The 17151-nt window shown below is 33.4% G+C and overlaps 1 protein-coding gene across 1 annotated transcript in view; it reads left to right on the forward strand.

Annotated features, from left to right (window-relative positions):
• Positions 1–17151, forward strand: part of LOC145283595 (uncharacterized) — a 3312299-nt gene that overhangs the window by 3103521 nt on the left and 191627 nt on the right. The window contains exon 18 of the mRNA XM_080132527.1: positions 2401–2546. Within this exon, the coding sequence (XP_079988653.1) occupies positions 2401–2546 (146 nt within the window). The remainder of the gene's footprint in view (positions 1–2400; positions 2547–17151) is intronic.

Raw genomic sequence — 17151 nt, forward strand, 5'->3', positions numbered from 1 at the left:
CCATTAGAATGCAATACATCTGCTTCGCGGCACTCCTCTTAAGACTCCACTTATAATATATATTGGCTGTGGCTGTGATCGTCCTAAGTCATTATACCTTCATATGACCATTAATTGATCAGGAGTTCTGGAAAGAGTCTAAAGGATGAACTACTGCAGAAGCTAAACATCAAAATCATTTGAAGAAGGTCTTTTCTCTGAAGTAATAAAATGCAACTATACTTGAAATTTAAAAAATTAACTCCAACACCGCAAATCAGCCCCTACAGCTGAGACAGAACAAAAAAGATTTTTATGTATCCCCATTTAAAACATTATTTGAATGATTGTTTTCGATCCGTTCCCACTTCTGGACAGATAACTGAACAATTCTCTTAATCCTTTCCCTGATAACTCCATTGTTTGTCCGGTTCCCGTTTTTATTTCCGTCCCATGTTATACTGATACTGTAAAGAAGCAGTACGCTTTCTTGGTAACATAGTGCATATGGACGTATGTGAGAAAATCAGCAGCAGCCGTAGAATAGCTGGCTAGTGAAAATATTAACAGTATTAGCCGTTAAAGCACATATGCAACTTGGCAAGTGTGCACGCACTGATGTCACAGGAAGAAAGGGAATAAAAAGAAAAAAGGGCAGCACTTTCTCGAGCAAAAGAAGGGAAGTGCGCATCGGGAAAGATGGGCGTGTGAAGGCGAGGGCGAGAAGTGTTGGATACGGCAGGCGTCAGGTGGCGAGGACAGAGACTTTTAAAAAGAACATGTTATATAGCACAGCGTTGTAAAACGCATGTATGTGCGAAAAGACTTTGAACGATAATAAAAGGCGTTGTTTTCGGTGAACCACGAATAAATGCATTTCATTTGCACTTAATGCCGAGTCGGATTTTTATTTCTTTCCTTTTTTAATTTGTTTGTTTCTTTGCGACAGTACTTGAGAACATGTGGGTCTGCGAAGTTTGAAATGTAACGACACGGTTCAGGTGTGACAAAAATCGGTACATTATGACGTTTATAACCGCTCCAGACAGCTTGTTATTGAACAATTATGAGTACAACCGCACAAAAAAATATTATTTTAAAACTACTTAACGTAAACGTCATCTATTCTTGTTAATTTATGTTGCTATAATTTCCTATAGTGACTGTCGATGCCGTTTAAAACGCGACCTATTTAAAAGTCTGCTTGTTCCTTCCTTAATCCGTCCGTACGTTACGATTTGCAAAAACGCAAATACAATTTTTGAAAGGCAAACTGTTACAAAAAAAAAGGCCGAATTCGAGTAATTTGACTTAAAAGGCTAATTTGGCAACCCCTAATAAGAATATGAGAGTGAACTCCCTTTGCTATAGTCCTGTTTTTAATATTATTATTATAATATATAATCATTCTTGTAATGGTGTGAGCGGTTCTTCACCAAAGAAAAAATTCAGTGAAATAATACGTAAAAATAGAATATTCGAAAGAAACCGGACAATGAAAGAATATTGTCTGCCAAAAGGTGCTCAACTAAAGAAATAAATTAAAGATTGTCTCTTTCAATGTGATTTTATTATTTGTATTGAACTATGTAGCACAATATTACTTTCTGAGTATTTATTAGTACTTATTAATTAATCTCATTTGGAGCAGTTCTATATTAAGAATAGAATGGGCACTATTTTCATAGAAATGTTAATCAACTCATTTGTTGCGTATTATTGGTTTTTCTGTACAAAAAAAAAACTAATTATTGCATTATCTAGAAAAATATTTGTTGACCAAATATATTTATCTTTCCGTGGAATTTCCACTTTTGTGATCCAGAATTTATTTTTCTACATAGTAACCTCCTTCATAATACACTTTTGCCAGGAATTCAATTACGCATCTCTGCTCCTGACACACATCCATGATACGGGTTGCTTTCTTAGAGTATTACGTCGTCAATATCTTCAATAGAGAAATTTAACTTTTTGGTCATGAATGCATAAGTTCATCATAACAATGTAATTTGAATCCTCCTGATCCATTTTGACGGAATAAAATAGTAGGCATTACTTTGGAACGCCCCTCGTACGTTAATTTTTACAGATTTAATAAATTGTTTATGATACCTGTATCGCCATATTTAGACTTTTTATATATATAAGCATACATACATACATACATACATACATACATACATACATATACCACCCTCTAATCAATAATATTTTCTTCCATTGAACTGACAAATAAATCTATATATAATAATATTTACTGTATCTTATCTATAACTTTCTGCTTTTATATGTGTGCGTTTGTGTGTGTGTGTGTGTGTGTGTGTGTGTGTGTGTGTTCCACAGGTCCTGCTAGTTTGTATTGATCTAACTGCATGATTTTATTTCTGTCGTTTTTTTCTTTCTTTCTTCTTCCTGCAGGTGAGTAGTTGGATCACGCACTTAATCATTACGCAACCGACTCATGATGACAGAAAAGCAACGTTGTCATGCATACTAAGGCTAGCTTCTTATTGTCTTATCGTCGGAAACTTCAATTCTGCCATAGAAATTGTCACCGGACTCAGGTAAGCAAAATACACAGAGCTTTTCTTTTTTTCTTTTCCTTTTTTTTTACTCTCCTTTTTATTTTCAGTTTGCTGTTTTTGTTTTGTTTATTCTTGATTTTATTATACGTTTTTTTTTTTACCTCACTTGTTTGTTTCAGTATTTTTTTTTTTCATGAAGAAAAGAAAATCAATCACACTGGAAAAATTAATGAAATAATTATTCATAAGTGGGTGAGGATATGGATATGTTATGAAAGTGTCTATCTATCTATCTATATATATATATATATATACATATATATGTGGGGGGTGTAATATAATAGCTTGAAAATCCAAAATCCATTCTCCTTAGTTTGCAGTTTATTACATATATATATATATAGAGAGAGAGAGAGAGAGTCATCCACATACAGTACTGTTTCGCTGTTTTACAGCTCATCGGTGCGGCTAGACAGGCAACTACCTCAAGCCAGGATTGAAAACCGACCGTCTGTACGACAGTCAATGCTCCTAACCACTACGCTATTGGCGGCTTCTGCGAGAGTCATGAGTTTAACGATGTTTTTACATCGTCCGAACAACGTCTGCTCGATTTGTTTACACAAAGAGCATCGCTTATACGCTGATGGTAATTCGTGTATCACTTCTCAATATGCTCAACTCAAAGTGAGGAGCATTATAGTCATCCACATACAGTACTGTTTCGCTGTTATATATCCATTTTACTTCGGCCAAAGTTTTTCATTTTCATTTTACTTCGGCCAAAGTTTTTCATTTTCATTTTACTTCGGCCAAAGTTTTTCATTTTCATTTTACTTCGGCCAAAGTTTTTTACAAATCATAGAGCCCTCTTTATTGGACTAACCAAATATGTATATGAGATGCATAGATATTCGAACGTTCAATTAAAGTTCTCCTTTACATCTCAAACTTTCCTCTAACTTTTCGTAGAGAAGATGGTTTTCCTCTAACTTTTAGTAGAGAACATAGTTTTCTCTCCCTAATTGACACTTAAATATGTTGTAATATTTTTTTTCGCGATCTCTTGGTGTTACTAGATCTTAGGACAAGGATTTATCTCGTCTGATGGAGTATCCAGCTTTGTGCTGTTAGTTGATGTAACATCACTTGAAGAAGGTGCACTGTTCCTTGTAAAATCGAATGTGAGTTAGTCACATCGAAGAGATCTTATTTGAGCCGCAATATATGATTTTAAATATTTAGTCACGGTTTTTATGTAGGGCAAAGTATTCTCATGCCAGAATGTCCTCCAAACCCTATACAGAGATCGTAGACACTCAAGGATATTGTTTAGTAGTCATTTAAAGTCTCTCCTGTGTGTGCGTGAAAAGTGTTGACATTAGCAAGGATTCATCAATTCATGTTGTCAGAACCAAATATGGCGATGAGGAGTCTGTTAGGTCTGGTCATGTCAATATTTATATTAGTCATAAAATATAATAATTTAGTCGCTGGGCATTTTCATAATCAGTCATGGTCAGTGATTACCTACTGACAATAACAGGAGATCAACGATAACAAATTTCCCCAGATTTACTTTATTATTGTTGTTTTCTTGTGTTTGTTTGTTTGTTTTGGTTTATTCGTAATGGTATTAAGTACATTTGAATTATGTAAACTCTATTTACCATCGTCTACCAAATTTAGTTATATGCCTTATACTACAAAGATATGCATATATATATATGTGTGTGTGTGTGTGTGCATTTGCATATGAAGATGTATAAAAAAGAATATGAAAAGTATAAGTTTATAACATTTCTTTATTCGTTTTTTATTGGTGAAGCGAAGGAATACAAAATATTATATATATCAAAAATTATATATATATATATATATATATATATATATATATATATATATATAATTCTTGATGTATATAATATTTTGTATTCCTTCGCTTCACCAATAATATATATATATATATATATATATATATGAATTAGAAATAGGAAAGGTAAGATTTAATAACTTACCTTCTATATATACGAGGTGCTTTTAGTAAGTCTCCAGGCTCTTCTTTTGTACAAGCATTAAAAATTGTTGTAGATTCTTGAAAATTGAATATGTTATTGCTATATATCGTATGAGATGACTGATCAATTTTTATGATTTCAGATTCAAATGAAATACACCTCATTAAAGCCTAATTGTCACACCTGGTGAATTTCAAAAATGCAATCTTGACGTGAGGACACATTAGGAGAACGATATTCAATAAAATTGTGTTGTATACTTGGAAAAAATACCACAGAAACAACGGAGGATTTGCATGAATCGAACATCATTTTTTGAGTGGCATAAGATATTCAAGGAAGGCAGGCAGTATGTGAAAGATAATGAGAGGTGTAGGAGGTGTGAGGAAGTTGATTGGCCAGATGAAGAATTTTATTGATAAGGACTGTCGTGTGTCTATAGATACAATATTATATTGAGATTTCAAGAATGTTCAGGAAGAGATTCCATAGGAAGAGACCATCACTCTTCAAATCGAGTAGTAATATTTTAACCAGGATAATGCACCATTCTACAACTCTATGCTTGTTATAGACTATTTGACCAAGATGAGAATTAGGACAGTGCCTCGTCCTCCCTATAGTCCAGACCTTACTCCGTGTTATTTCCTACGCTCAAGGAAATCTTAAAAGCTATCGTTATGAAAGAATTGAAATGAAAGAGGCTTTGACGACGGTCATTGATATGCTCATACAATAGGGCTTCCATGTGACCTTCCAGAAGTTGTTGGAACGTCCATCGAGTGCATTGCATCCGGAGGAGATTACTTCGAATGGGACTAGAGTTTCATGTGTGTACTATCAATAAAAGTGCCCATACGAAAAACATCTGGAAATTTATTGAATGCATGTATTAACTGAGTAAATCAGCGTTTGTTTGACTAATGCTTCTTTTTACTATTTATGTAATCATACAAAATACATGTTAAAATATTCTTCAGTTTTGGAGAAGAATTATGTTTGAAAACAATTCCATTTTTGAGCAAAAAAAATTGGATTTTGTCTTTGAATGTTTCCATATTAAACTGACTTTGCAAGTTCACTTTTCTTGGTACAGACAGTCTAACCTGAATAAAATGGGTGAACCAATCTGTCGCATATTTTGCGTATATACATATCTATCTAAATATATTTCTCAAAACCTCTGGCCTTGATTGAGGGGAGACCAAAACTTGTTGAAATAGTTTCGAATGATCTGAAATAGAAACAGGGGAGACTTGATTCCAAATATTTCTCATATCTTCCTTCTTTGATTTTCATACATAAAGTAAATTTTACGGTGTGTAAGAATTATTCGATACTGGAGATATTCATAACCGTACCTTATTTCCAAAAGAGGGAGATATAACATATGAGAAATATTTGGAATCAAGTATCCCCTTGTTGTTATTTCAGGTCATTTGAAACCATGGCAGCAAGTTTTAGTCTCCCCTCCATCAAGGCCAGAGGTTTGGAGGAAATATCAGATATTCTGTAATTCATATGCAAAACTAGGAAAACAAATGACTAGGATTGAAACATTTTATGACTGTAAAAAGTGCCAAAAATAGGCTCTTAATGATGGATTATCCCCCTTAACGTGCGACGTTAAAGGCAAATGTCACATAGCCCACTAGACAATTCAGGTCATTAGACTTCCAACGCGCTTTCATTTGTTAAATTCTAATCAATAGTCGTGAGATTTAGAACTTATAAAATTGGCAACAAAGGTAGTATATGTATGTATGTATGTATGTATGTATGTATGCATCGGCGAAGCGAACGTCTGTTTATTCTGTACTGTGTATTTCGGATTGTTTTACTCTTTTATTCATGTTGAATTCACCTATTCGTAACAACCATCATCATCGTCATCATAAATGCTCCTTCATGTATATTCTACATGTACGTATATGTGTACGTGTGTGCATATGTACGTACATGCGTGTATGTCTGCATGCATGTGTGTATGTGCATGTTGTCATGTATGTTTGTGTGTGTTCTTGCGTATGTATGTTTGCGAGCATCTGTTTGTATACATGCTTGTATGTGTACGTGTATATGTTTATTTCGATGTGTGTGTGGGGTGTAGAGGACTCCCAAAAGCCTTGTTAAGGTAACACATTCAGAGGGTGAAGCAAATCTCTGATTTAAAAAAAGAAAAATAAATAAAGTGGGAGATCAGTACCCGCATTAAGCTGGTCTGCAGTTTGACTTGTTGCTGGCAATCTTGCTCATGCTTGTTGCTGGATCTCGACATTTTGAACCGAGAGAGAGACTTAGCTGTCGTACAAAGCTAAAACTCTGTAACATCATCTTTGTATAGATACTTCCTCAGGCATTCGTCTATAAAATATTGTCCCTGGCGATGGAAAAATTGTCACGCGTGTAGCCCTGAAATGCTGGAAGCATGTAATAATTGATCTGCCATCATTCTATATATGCATATGTGTATGTATGTATGTATGTATGTATGTATGTATGTATGTATGTATGTATGTACGTATATGTCAGGTCATGTCATATGCTACCGGTACCATGTAACCCAGTACTACCTGCCTCATGGTCGGGTCACCAGCGACTAAACTGGTTCCCCCACCAGACTTGTTTGGTGAGGAGGGCGGCTAGTCTCCCTGAAGGATTAAAAACAAGACCTTCCAAAAGGCGAATGAACTCTTTCTCTGGGGCAACGGCCAACTAGCACCGTGTATATTTGTGTGTGTATATGTGTATTGGGGTAGAGAGGGCTCCCGTAAGCCATGGTGAAGGCAACCTTTCTAGGAGAAGCAAATCTCTGATTTAAAAAGCCATAAAGCGGAAGACCAGTACCCGCATTAAGCTGGTCTGCAGTTTAATTTGTTTTGACTATCTTGCTCTTGCTTGTTGCTGGATCTCAACAGTTTGAACCGAGAGAGAGACTTAGCTGTCGTACAAAGCTAAGACTCTGTAACATCATAGTTGTATAGATACTCCCTCAGACATTTGGGCTCATGGATTTTAAATGTCTGAGGGAATGGCACTCGTCTGACAAGACGTTGCAATCATCATGTATGTGTATGTACTAGTGTATGTATGTGTATGTATACCTATTTGTATGTGTATGTATATATGTATGTGTATATATATTTTTATTTATTTATTGTGTATATATGTTTATGTGTGTTTGTATGTATATACGTATATATATATTTGTGTGTATGTATGTATATGTATATGTATTTATGCATATATATATATATATATGCATATAGGTGCATATATATGTATGTGTAGGTATATGTAGGTAACTTTATGTGTATGTATATGTGCATACATGTGTACGTATATGTATGTGAATATGTATGTATATGTGTGTATGTATTTGTATATGTTTGTATATAGGTGTATGCATATGTATGTATATGTGTGCATATGTGTATGTATATGTGTGGATGTATGTGTTATATCTATTGTGTATGTATGAATGGATGGATGTGTGCATGTGTGTATGTTTATGGGTATGTATGTGTATGTATGTGTGCATATGTATATATATGCATGTATGCCAAGGACCGTCTTCAATGTCATGTCTGCTTGAGCGTGTGAATTCGCTGGCAGGACTAAAAGAAAAAAAGGTTATCTTCGGGCTCATTGACTTTCAGTGACTGAGGGAGTGGCACTCGTCTGCCAAGACGTTGCAATTATCATCATATATATATATATATATATATATATATATATATATATATATATATATATATACTCGTAGCCAAATTGAATATTGAGATGCTCATGTCTTTGGTTCTACGGAACGAAACTACATGAAAATTTGCTGGCTTTTTGAAGATTATAATACAAATCTATGATTAAAATTTTATCACAATTGATAAAAAAAGAACCTATATTTTAAAACCAATAAAATATGACGAAATTTTCCTACATTGTATTTATAGTATCCTGGGATGAATTTTGCTTAGTGTCCTTTCTTTTTGCTTGGTTGTCTCTGTGGCCTTACCAGACCACTAATATATATATATATATATATATATATATATATATATATATATATATATATATATATATATAATGTGTGTGGGTGTGTATGCGTGTGTATATATATGTATATATATGTATATACATATATATATGCATATATATACATATATATGTATGTATGTATATATATATGTATATATATATATATATATATATATTACATGGAAGTCACCACTTATCAAGGCCCGGAGGCCACTCGGGGATAAGGGTTATTGCGCGTATAATAATCAATGGGACAATATCGTAGTAATCGGTGGTAATGAAGATCTGATAAAGTGCCTTACTTAAGGGGGCGGTTCATCAGGAACTTGTTTATGTTGGAGTTGAAGACATCCAAGTTGTAGTCAGGTGGGAAACAGGCAAACGGAAGAGGGTTCCACAGGCGTGCAGTTCTAAGAAAGAAGCTTTGTTCATGGAATCTACGTTTTGATTTAAGCACAGATAAAGAGTGGGGAAAATTACTGACAGTAGTTTCAGCTAGACGGGTGTTTTTCGTGAAAGACTGACGAGGGGGCACCAGAGATTGGAGCTCAGTCGAGCACTTCCCATAGAAATAATGATAAAACAAAGACAGGCTCGCAACGTCTCTTCTGTGGAAGAGAGGTTGCAGGGAAGAGAAAAGAGCATCCCCCCACTAGGCCACGAAGTCTATTTTGTACTCTGTCAAGGCAGAATAGGCTGTTTTTAGTATCTCCTGCCCAGATGTGACAGCAGTACTCTATCCTTGGACGTACTTGGCTTTTATATAGATAGAGAATTGAATCAGCAGTGAGATATCTTCTAGAGCGGTAGAAGGATCCCACAATTTTTCCAGCGACTTGGCAACAGATTTGATGTACGTGTTCCATTCAGAAGCTTGTCAAAACATGGAGCCTCCCCAAGACGAGGGCCATCCATTTCAATTCATGCAATATGGGGATCATAACGTTGATGATCTAAAGATAGGAGTTTGGTTTTAGATGCATTAAAAGTAACCAGCCACTCCTTTCCCCATTGTATTACGCGCTTAAGAGCAGAGGAGAGATAATCAGAGATAATTTTGTCATTTACGGCCTTTGATGGTTTGCCATAGATGGTCATGTCATCAGCATAAATGTCAACTATTGATTTAAGTATGTGTTTTGGAGATCATTGATGTAGATCAGGAAGAGAGTTGGGCCTAGGATGGACCCTTGAGGGACACCAGCATTTATACTGTGGGCTTCTGATTTTTGCCCATCAACCACTACTCTTATGAGCCTATCAGAGAGAAGTGATTTAATAATTGAGAAAGCATTTCCAGTTATACCGTAGCTGGAAATCTTGTGAAGTAGACCTTTATGCCATACTATATCAAAGGTCATTGATATGTCAAGATCAATTGCCCTTTGTCGAGATAATTACTAATCCTAGAAGATATAACCGTTAGCACATCTGCTGTAGATCTAGCAGAACAGAAACCATATTGCATGTCACTAAGAAGGTTATTTCTACTGAGGTGGTTGACTACTTCTTTATTAAATATGGATTCCAGCAACTTACTCATGACACACAGGAGACGTATTGGTCTGTACTGAGAGAAAGATGACTTATCACCTGAATTCTTAAATACAGGGCATACTGATGAGATTTTCCAGGGTGTTGGGAAGATATTCTCCTTAAGACAACGCTTAAACAGTTTTGTAAGTATGGGGGACAGTTCAGGTTGTAGCTTTTTCAACACTATAATTGGAATGCCGCCAAGGCCAGTTTATTTACTAGAATCAAAGTTCTTGATTAGCTTGGCGACATCACGCACAGATATTTGTATGTTGCATAGCGTGTTGTCTGTTATAAGAGGAAATACGAGGAGTTGATGGCCTTGATCGCATAGGGTAGAATTAGCTGCAAAGTTCTTGGAAAAGAGTTTGACTTTGTCTGATGCTGACGAGATGACCTCATGTCCATTGATAATGGTTGGGATAGAACGCACGCTTCTGTTCAGGGTCCTGTTTGCTATTTGCCAAAACTGGTGGGAACCAAGCCGCTGCCCAGCTATTTTGGATTTAACGGACTGGACATATAGCTCTCTTGCAATTTTTCATTACTCTTTTACAGTGTTTGCTGGCAGTCCTGAAGGCAGCTTTAGTCGCAGTACATCTATTACGTTGGTGGCTATGAAAAAGGTGATTTCTGTGCGCGATGACAGAGCACATTCTGGGGAGAGCCACGGCTGGCTATTAGGTTTATGTTGGAATTTTTTGGACGAGTTGTCAGAAGATCCGAGAGGAGATAGAACATATTCATATATGTGTATATATATGCGCGTGTGTGCCTGTTTGAAAGATATTTGTTTGTCTAAAGTTTGAATACCTGGGAATGCTGTATGAATGATGCTCTTCCTACGTGGTCATATTTTCGTGCTGTAAATACATTTTCCAAAGTTCTAGGAACATTTTTTTTCTGTTATTGATAGCAAAATAAGAAAATCAACAAAAAAGCATATCAAGATTATGCAACTGAAGTCTATGACCTCGCTTGCGTAATTTTTACTTTTACACACTTTTGTCTATATGAACTTTTTTTTTCATTACTTTGTCGCATTTGGATTTCTTTCACTTACAGATTCCGTGCCTTCTTTTTATAGAACCCTTTGAACGAGTATTACAACTAGTAATATGTAATCAGAAATGCACTCCAAAACGAAAAATCCAGAATTCATCTACCGTCCAAACTCTATCTGTGAGATTACTCTTTCAATAACATGACATCTCTACACACAACAACTAAAAATCTACAGAAAATGTTGATGAAAATTCTATGAATAATTACAAGCGAAATATTGAAATTGGCCTTTTGACGTGTTTATTAGATTTTCTGCCCTTTCATTTCTGATTGTCTTTCTCTTCTGCAATTTATTTTCAAAATAATTTCTATCCTGCGGCATCTTAACATTACGTTCCCTGGCATACTCTATTATAATCACAAGATCAGCGATTCTTGACCTTATTTTTCTTGTGGATGCCTTGGTAGCCGTTTCATCAGCTGTCGATATATATATATATATATATATATATATATATATATATATATATATATATGATATTTTAATTCATACTAATTTCGTATTATTATTGTAAAGCCAATCAATCCTCTATTGATTGTTGTATCGATTAGTTTCCTAGATGTAAATCCAATGAAATCCACGTGATTATTAAAGAGTACTCAACGCAAGGCAGAGCTGATATATAGTCTGTTTATTATACAAACATTATTGGTTACATATGTACACACATGTTTCGCTGGAACCCGAATTCAAGAAAAGCACCTCATCAGACCAAAAAAAAAGAACTGATATTGAAACGGGAGTCAAAATTACAATATTTTTATAAGATATTAGCACTTCAACCCGGCTTTGCTCGGGTCCTATGTACTGTTGATAATTTTTTCTGCATATGTTATATATATTAAAAAGTTTGACTTATGTCCAGGTAAGCTACATCTTAAATTTCAAGTGTTTAGACCCAAAATTGGCGGAGGAATTTGGTAGAGTATACAAAGGTCAACTCTTTCAACTTTGGCCTCTTGACATCCAAATTTTCGCCCAAAAACTGATTGCTGCATGTCTGGGTACCTTTTATGTAAAACTTCATATGTTTAGACCCAACATTCGCTGAATAGTTTGCTAGAGACCGAAAAGGTCAATGTTTTTAACTTTATCCCATTGGCAACCACATTCTCAGCCAAAAACCGATTAAGAAATGTCTGAATACTCTTTGTGTAAAATTTCAAATGCTTAAAGTAAAAAATAGCTGGATAATTTGGTAGAGACCGCAGAGGTCCAATTCTTTTTAAACTTTGACCCCAATTTGACCCTCTTAACGTTTATTGTTTTGGGCTTAAATACAAATAAAAAAGTTTGGTCCATGTCCAAGTAACTTACATCTAAAATTTCAAGTGTTTAAACACAAAATTGATTGAGAAGTTTGGTAGAGTTTTCAAAGTTCAAATCATTGAACTTTTACCTCTTGACAGCCAAATTCCTGGCCGAAAACCGATTAAAAAGATTTTCCCAAATCTCAATAGCCCTTATGTCAAATCTCGAGTCTGTAGACTGAAAATGGACAAAGTAGTTTGGTAGGGAAATGTACACACACACAGACAGACAATTTCACTTTTATAGATATATAGATTTATGTGTGGCCAATGTTATGGAAGAAAGTGGGGTGTATACTTTGCAAATGTCAGTAGTAGGGTTTTTTGGAGAGAAGTATGAAAGGAAGTAGGGGTGATGAAGGAGAGGGGATTACGATTTCGTGTGATTAAGCTGTTGCCTTGGAGAGGTGTTGGTATTTTTTTAACTTGGTGGTCATTTATTGGCCTAAGCTTTCGCTTTGAACTGAAGTAATATTATAGTCTTATCGTCGCTACTTCCCTATCTTAGGTATTTATGGTTGCTTTTATTTTTCTAGTGGCAACTTCATTTCCTTATTGACAAGTTTTATTTATTGTTTATTTATTTTATTTTTTATTTTTTATTCTCGCATTTTTTCTCCGAACATTTTTTCTAGTTTTCAAATATTTTCATTATTTTTTTTTATTTATTCATTTGTTTATTTATAAGATATATGTCCGTATGGTCAGATTAACACTTAGTTGAATAGATATATAAGCTTATTTATATGACTTAAATAAAGGTGGCGAATCTATCAAATATTCTAGTATTGCAGGAATGGTAAACAACCCAAATTAAAAAATCACATCGAAATTAAATTTATTTATAGATATAAAAACGTCTGGCACAATAATTACCTTAGACACCGCGGCAGAGGAGAAAATATAACTACCAATATACAACCTTTATTTAAATCATATAAATATATACATATATTGTAGTTAATATATAGTTGTGCCCCCCTCCCGGCCTGGGCCAACCGTAATATACGCCTATATATGATATTTTAATTTACGCAGGTGCGAGAATAAGTAAATAATTGCACAATATTCTGGATGAGTATAAAATCCTGAATAAAATTTTCTTAGTTATGCAGGATTCTGAAACAAATATGGTGGCTGGTTTCAAGCAATGGGCATTTACTTCACTATCATATCTACTATATTGAAACTTTTAATAAATGTCTCATTATTTCTCAACAAACAGAAATATAGTCTCTCATTTTAATTGCTATCCATTAGCAATTAGCAACTTAATTGAAATAAGCTTAATTTAGAAAAAAAAAAACTCATTCAAGATGTGACGATACGATGGAATTTAACATATTATATACTAAAAATAAATTTAGAACAACGAAAAGCTATTGCAATGTACGCTGTTCGCAATAAGATTCTTAGCTTAACAACTTACGAATGTTCAAAACACAGTGTCTACTTACTGAGTCAATTTGAAGAAAACGCCAAAGAAGCAAATAACAAAACTTCAAACATATCAATGATAATACATTTTAGCTCTGAGGTTATTTCTATCAGAAGTTGTCTTTTGATATTTCAGACTTTAGTGGAATCTTTCAAAAAAACTTACAGAAACAAACTTAGTACAGGTAGAGTCAAACATTGAGACTGCAACTGCAAGTACAACAGAAATACCAGAAGCACAATCAAAATTTCGATTAATAAATGTGTTATCTATTTTAGTTTTCTCTTTATTTACTCCATAGATTCTTTGAAGTTGTATTCGGGAATATATATATATATATATATATATATATATATATATATATATATATATATATATATTGGCATGACCCGTGTATCGGCGTTGCCTGATGAAAATATATCACAAAGCCAGAACAGATTTGGCAAAAGATCCTCTCCCCCAATAAAATAAATAAATAAATTTATACATTCTTTTCATATATATATATATATATATATATATATATATATATATATATATATATATATATATATATATATATATATATATAATTTATTTTAAATACTTACAGTAGGGTTTCATCTTTTCGGGAACTATTAGTGCAGGGGGTCATGATTACCGTCAGTCGGGAGATTCGAACCCGGCAACGAAGCCATCTCTGACTCCATTAGAAAGGAATCAACCGCTCGCCGACGTGAACCTCGGTGAGAACATGATTGAAATTCACATTTATATGAACTAGCATGGGTTCCCGGAGTTGCCTGGGTGTTTGGAGGTGTGTATTGAGCAAAAAAAAAGTGGTAGTAGGAAGGCAGGCTCGAACCCGTTCCGCGAAGGAGGAAAAGAACGGGAAAAAACGTGACGTCTTTGCTGTTTCGACCACCGTCAAACCGGAGGTAACGTAGGTTTAAATTAAGGTGAGACAATCGAAAAGAGGGGATGACTTTCGAAAATATCGGTGAAAAAACGACCCCTTCCTGCAGAAAAGTGCCCAGTTGAGGGTGAAAAATTTATGTATATTATATATATATTATATATATATTATATATATTATATATATATTATATATATATTATATATATATTATATATTTATATATATACATATATTATATATATTATATATATATATTATTTATATCGATATTAACTTATATATTATATATATATATATATATATATATATATATATTATATATATATTATATCTATATATGTAAAAATGTAACTGTTGGTTCGTTCGGAATTAATTGTCTAAAAAACCACTGGACGGATGGCTTCCACGTTTTGGTATAATTTGTTTACTATATCTATGTGTGTTTTTATATATTTCTTTTTAATTATAACATTATACTTAATTTTTCTATGATAAATAGGTGGATTTCTTTGTGTCGAGAGGCCATTTTTTATTTAGGGACAATTATTTATTACCGCTTCCTGTCACGTGACCAGTGTTACAATGTAGCGGTTTTCTTGCTAGATCTGGAGATTTCATTTACAATCTAGCGGGAAATTCTAGAAAATCTGGAGGTATTTGGCACCCACACACCCGCATTAGATTATTAAAAAATAAAGAAAAGCGCTTGAAAATATTTTAAAACATAAAATAAACACATTCATGTAAGTAAAAAAAGTAGCATTTATTGCCTTTGGTAACAATTATTTATTGATTATTTGTTTTGTTTTTCACCTTTTTTTTTCGACTAACCATTCTTAAATCTCACTATAAAATCGATTTTTCCAAGTACATTTTAGGTGGGGGGGCATTCCAACCTCCGAAGTTTAGTTTAAAATACGATCTAAAAGTGTAAAAAGCAAGAAACAACAGCAAAAAAAAAAAAGAAAAAAAAACGGGTTTGTATTACTGTACATATAGATTCGAAAAAGTTGTCAAAAAACAAATATATAACAAATAAATGTTATCAAAGGCAAGATAAGTTACTTTTCTGCCAAACTGGATATATTTTTCGTGTTTTTATTAAATGTAACATATTTATTCAGCTCGATAAACATACAGTGTTTACCGATGTATTCGAAAATTCAAGTTACTTTTCTACCAAACTGGATATATTTTTCGTGTTTTTATTCAATGTAACATGTTTATTCAGCTCGAAAACCATACAGTGTTTACCGATGTATTGGAACATTCAAGATGGCGTCTGATTCTCTCTTTAACACGGTAAGTGTGGGAAAAGATGTTATAAATAAAAAACCGGATAAAATACTGTTAAAAACTCGCTCAATATATGTTACCGTGACATAGGTTGACATATATTCGGCGGGTTTTTAATAGTATTTTGTATAGTTTTTTATTTATAACACTTTTTTCCATACTTACGGTGTTAAAGAGGGTGTGAGACGCCATCTTGAATTTTCGAATACATCGGTAAACACTGTATGTTTTTCGAGCTGAATAAATATGTTACATTGAATAAAAACACAAAAAATATATCAAGTTTGGCAGAAAAGTAACTTATCTTGCCTTTGATAACATTTATTTGTTATATATTTGTTTTTGACAACTTTTTCGAATCTATGTGTACAGTAATACAAAAACCCATTTTGTGTTTTATATACATAAAGTACAATTGTTGAATGTTACTGTTTTGATTATATTCGTTTGGGGGGCACAATTAAAAAATTAGGAAAGATTAAAATGAAGCGAAATTTAAGTTTCCGTTCCATTTTTACAACAACCATAACACAGTGCATACTCAGCAAGTTTTATCGTAATTTATAAGCATATTGAAACACTAAATCAACATTTTATTTATTTTTTTTTGCATAATTAATGATGGAAGTATTTTTCTGTTTATTTTCTTAACATCTGTTAAAAAAAAAATAATTTGTACATTCTCTTGAAAAAAAGAATCAAACTTTTCTCTACTTTCACATGTGTTCCATTTTAACAAACTGAGCCACAGCAACGCGTGGCCGGGTACAGCTAGTATTATATATATATATGCATAAAATTGGTACAATTATTCCTCTACAGTCCTGCTAGTATATATATATATATATATATATATATATATATATATATATATATTTATATATATACATATACATCTATATATATATATATATATATATATACTATCAGGACTGTAGAGGAATAATTGTATCGATTTTATTATATAAGATATGTTCATTTTCCATTGGGAAGAGATCAAACACTATTTTTTTATAAATAATGCAGTGAACAATGCACATTTTTCTTT

This window comes from Euprymna scolopes, chromosome 8 (assembly GCF_053919585.1).
Source record: "Euprymna scolopes isolate OS-2025 chromosome 8, ASM5391958v1, whole genome shotgun sequence".
Lineage (NCBI taxonomy): Eukaryota > Metazoa > Mollusca > Cephalopoda > Sepiida > Sepiolidae > Euprymna > Euprymna scolopes.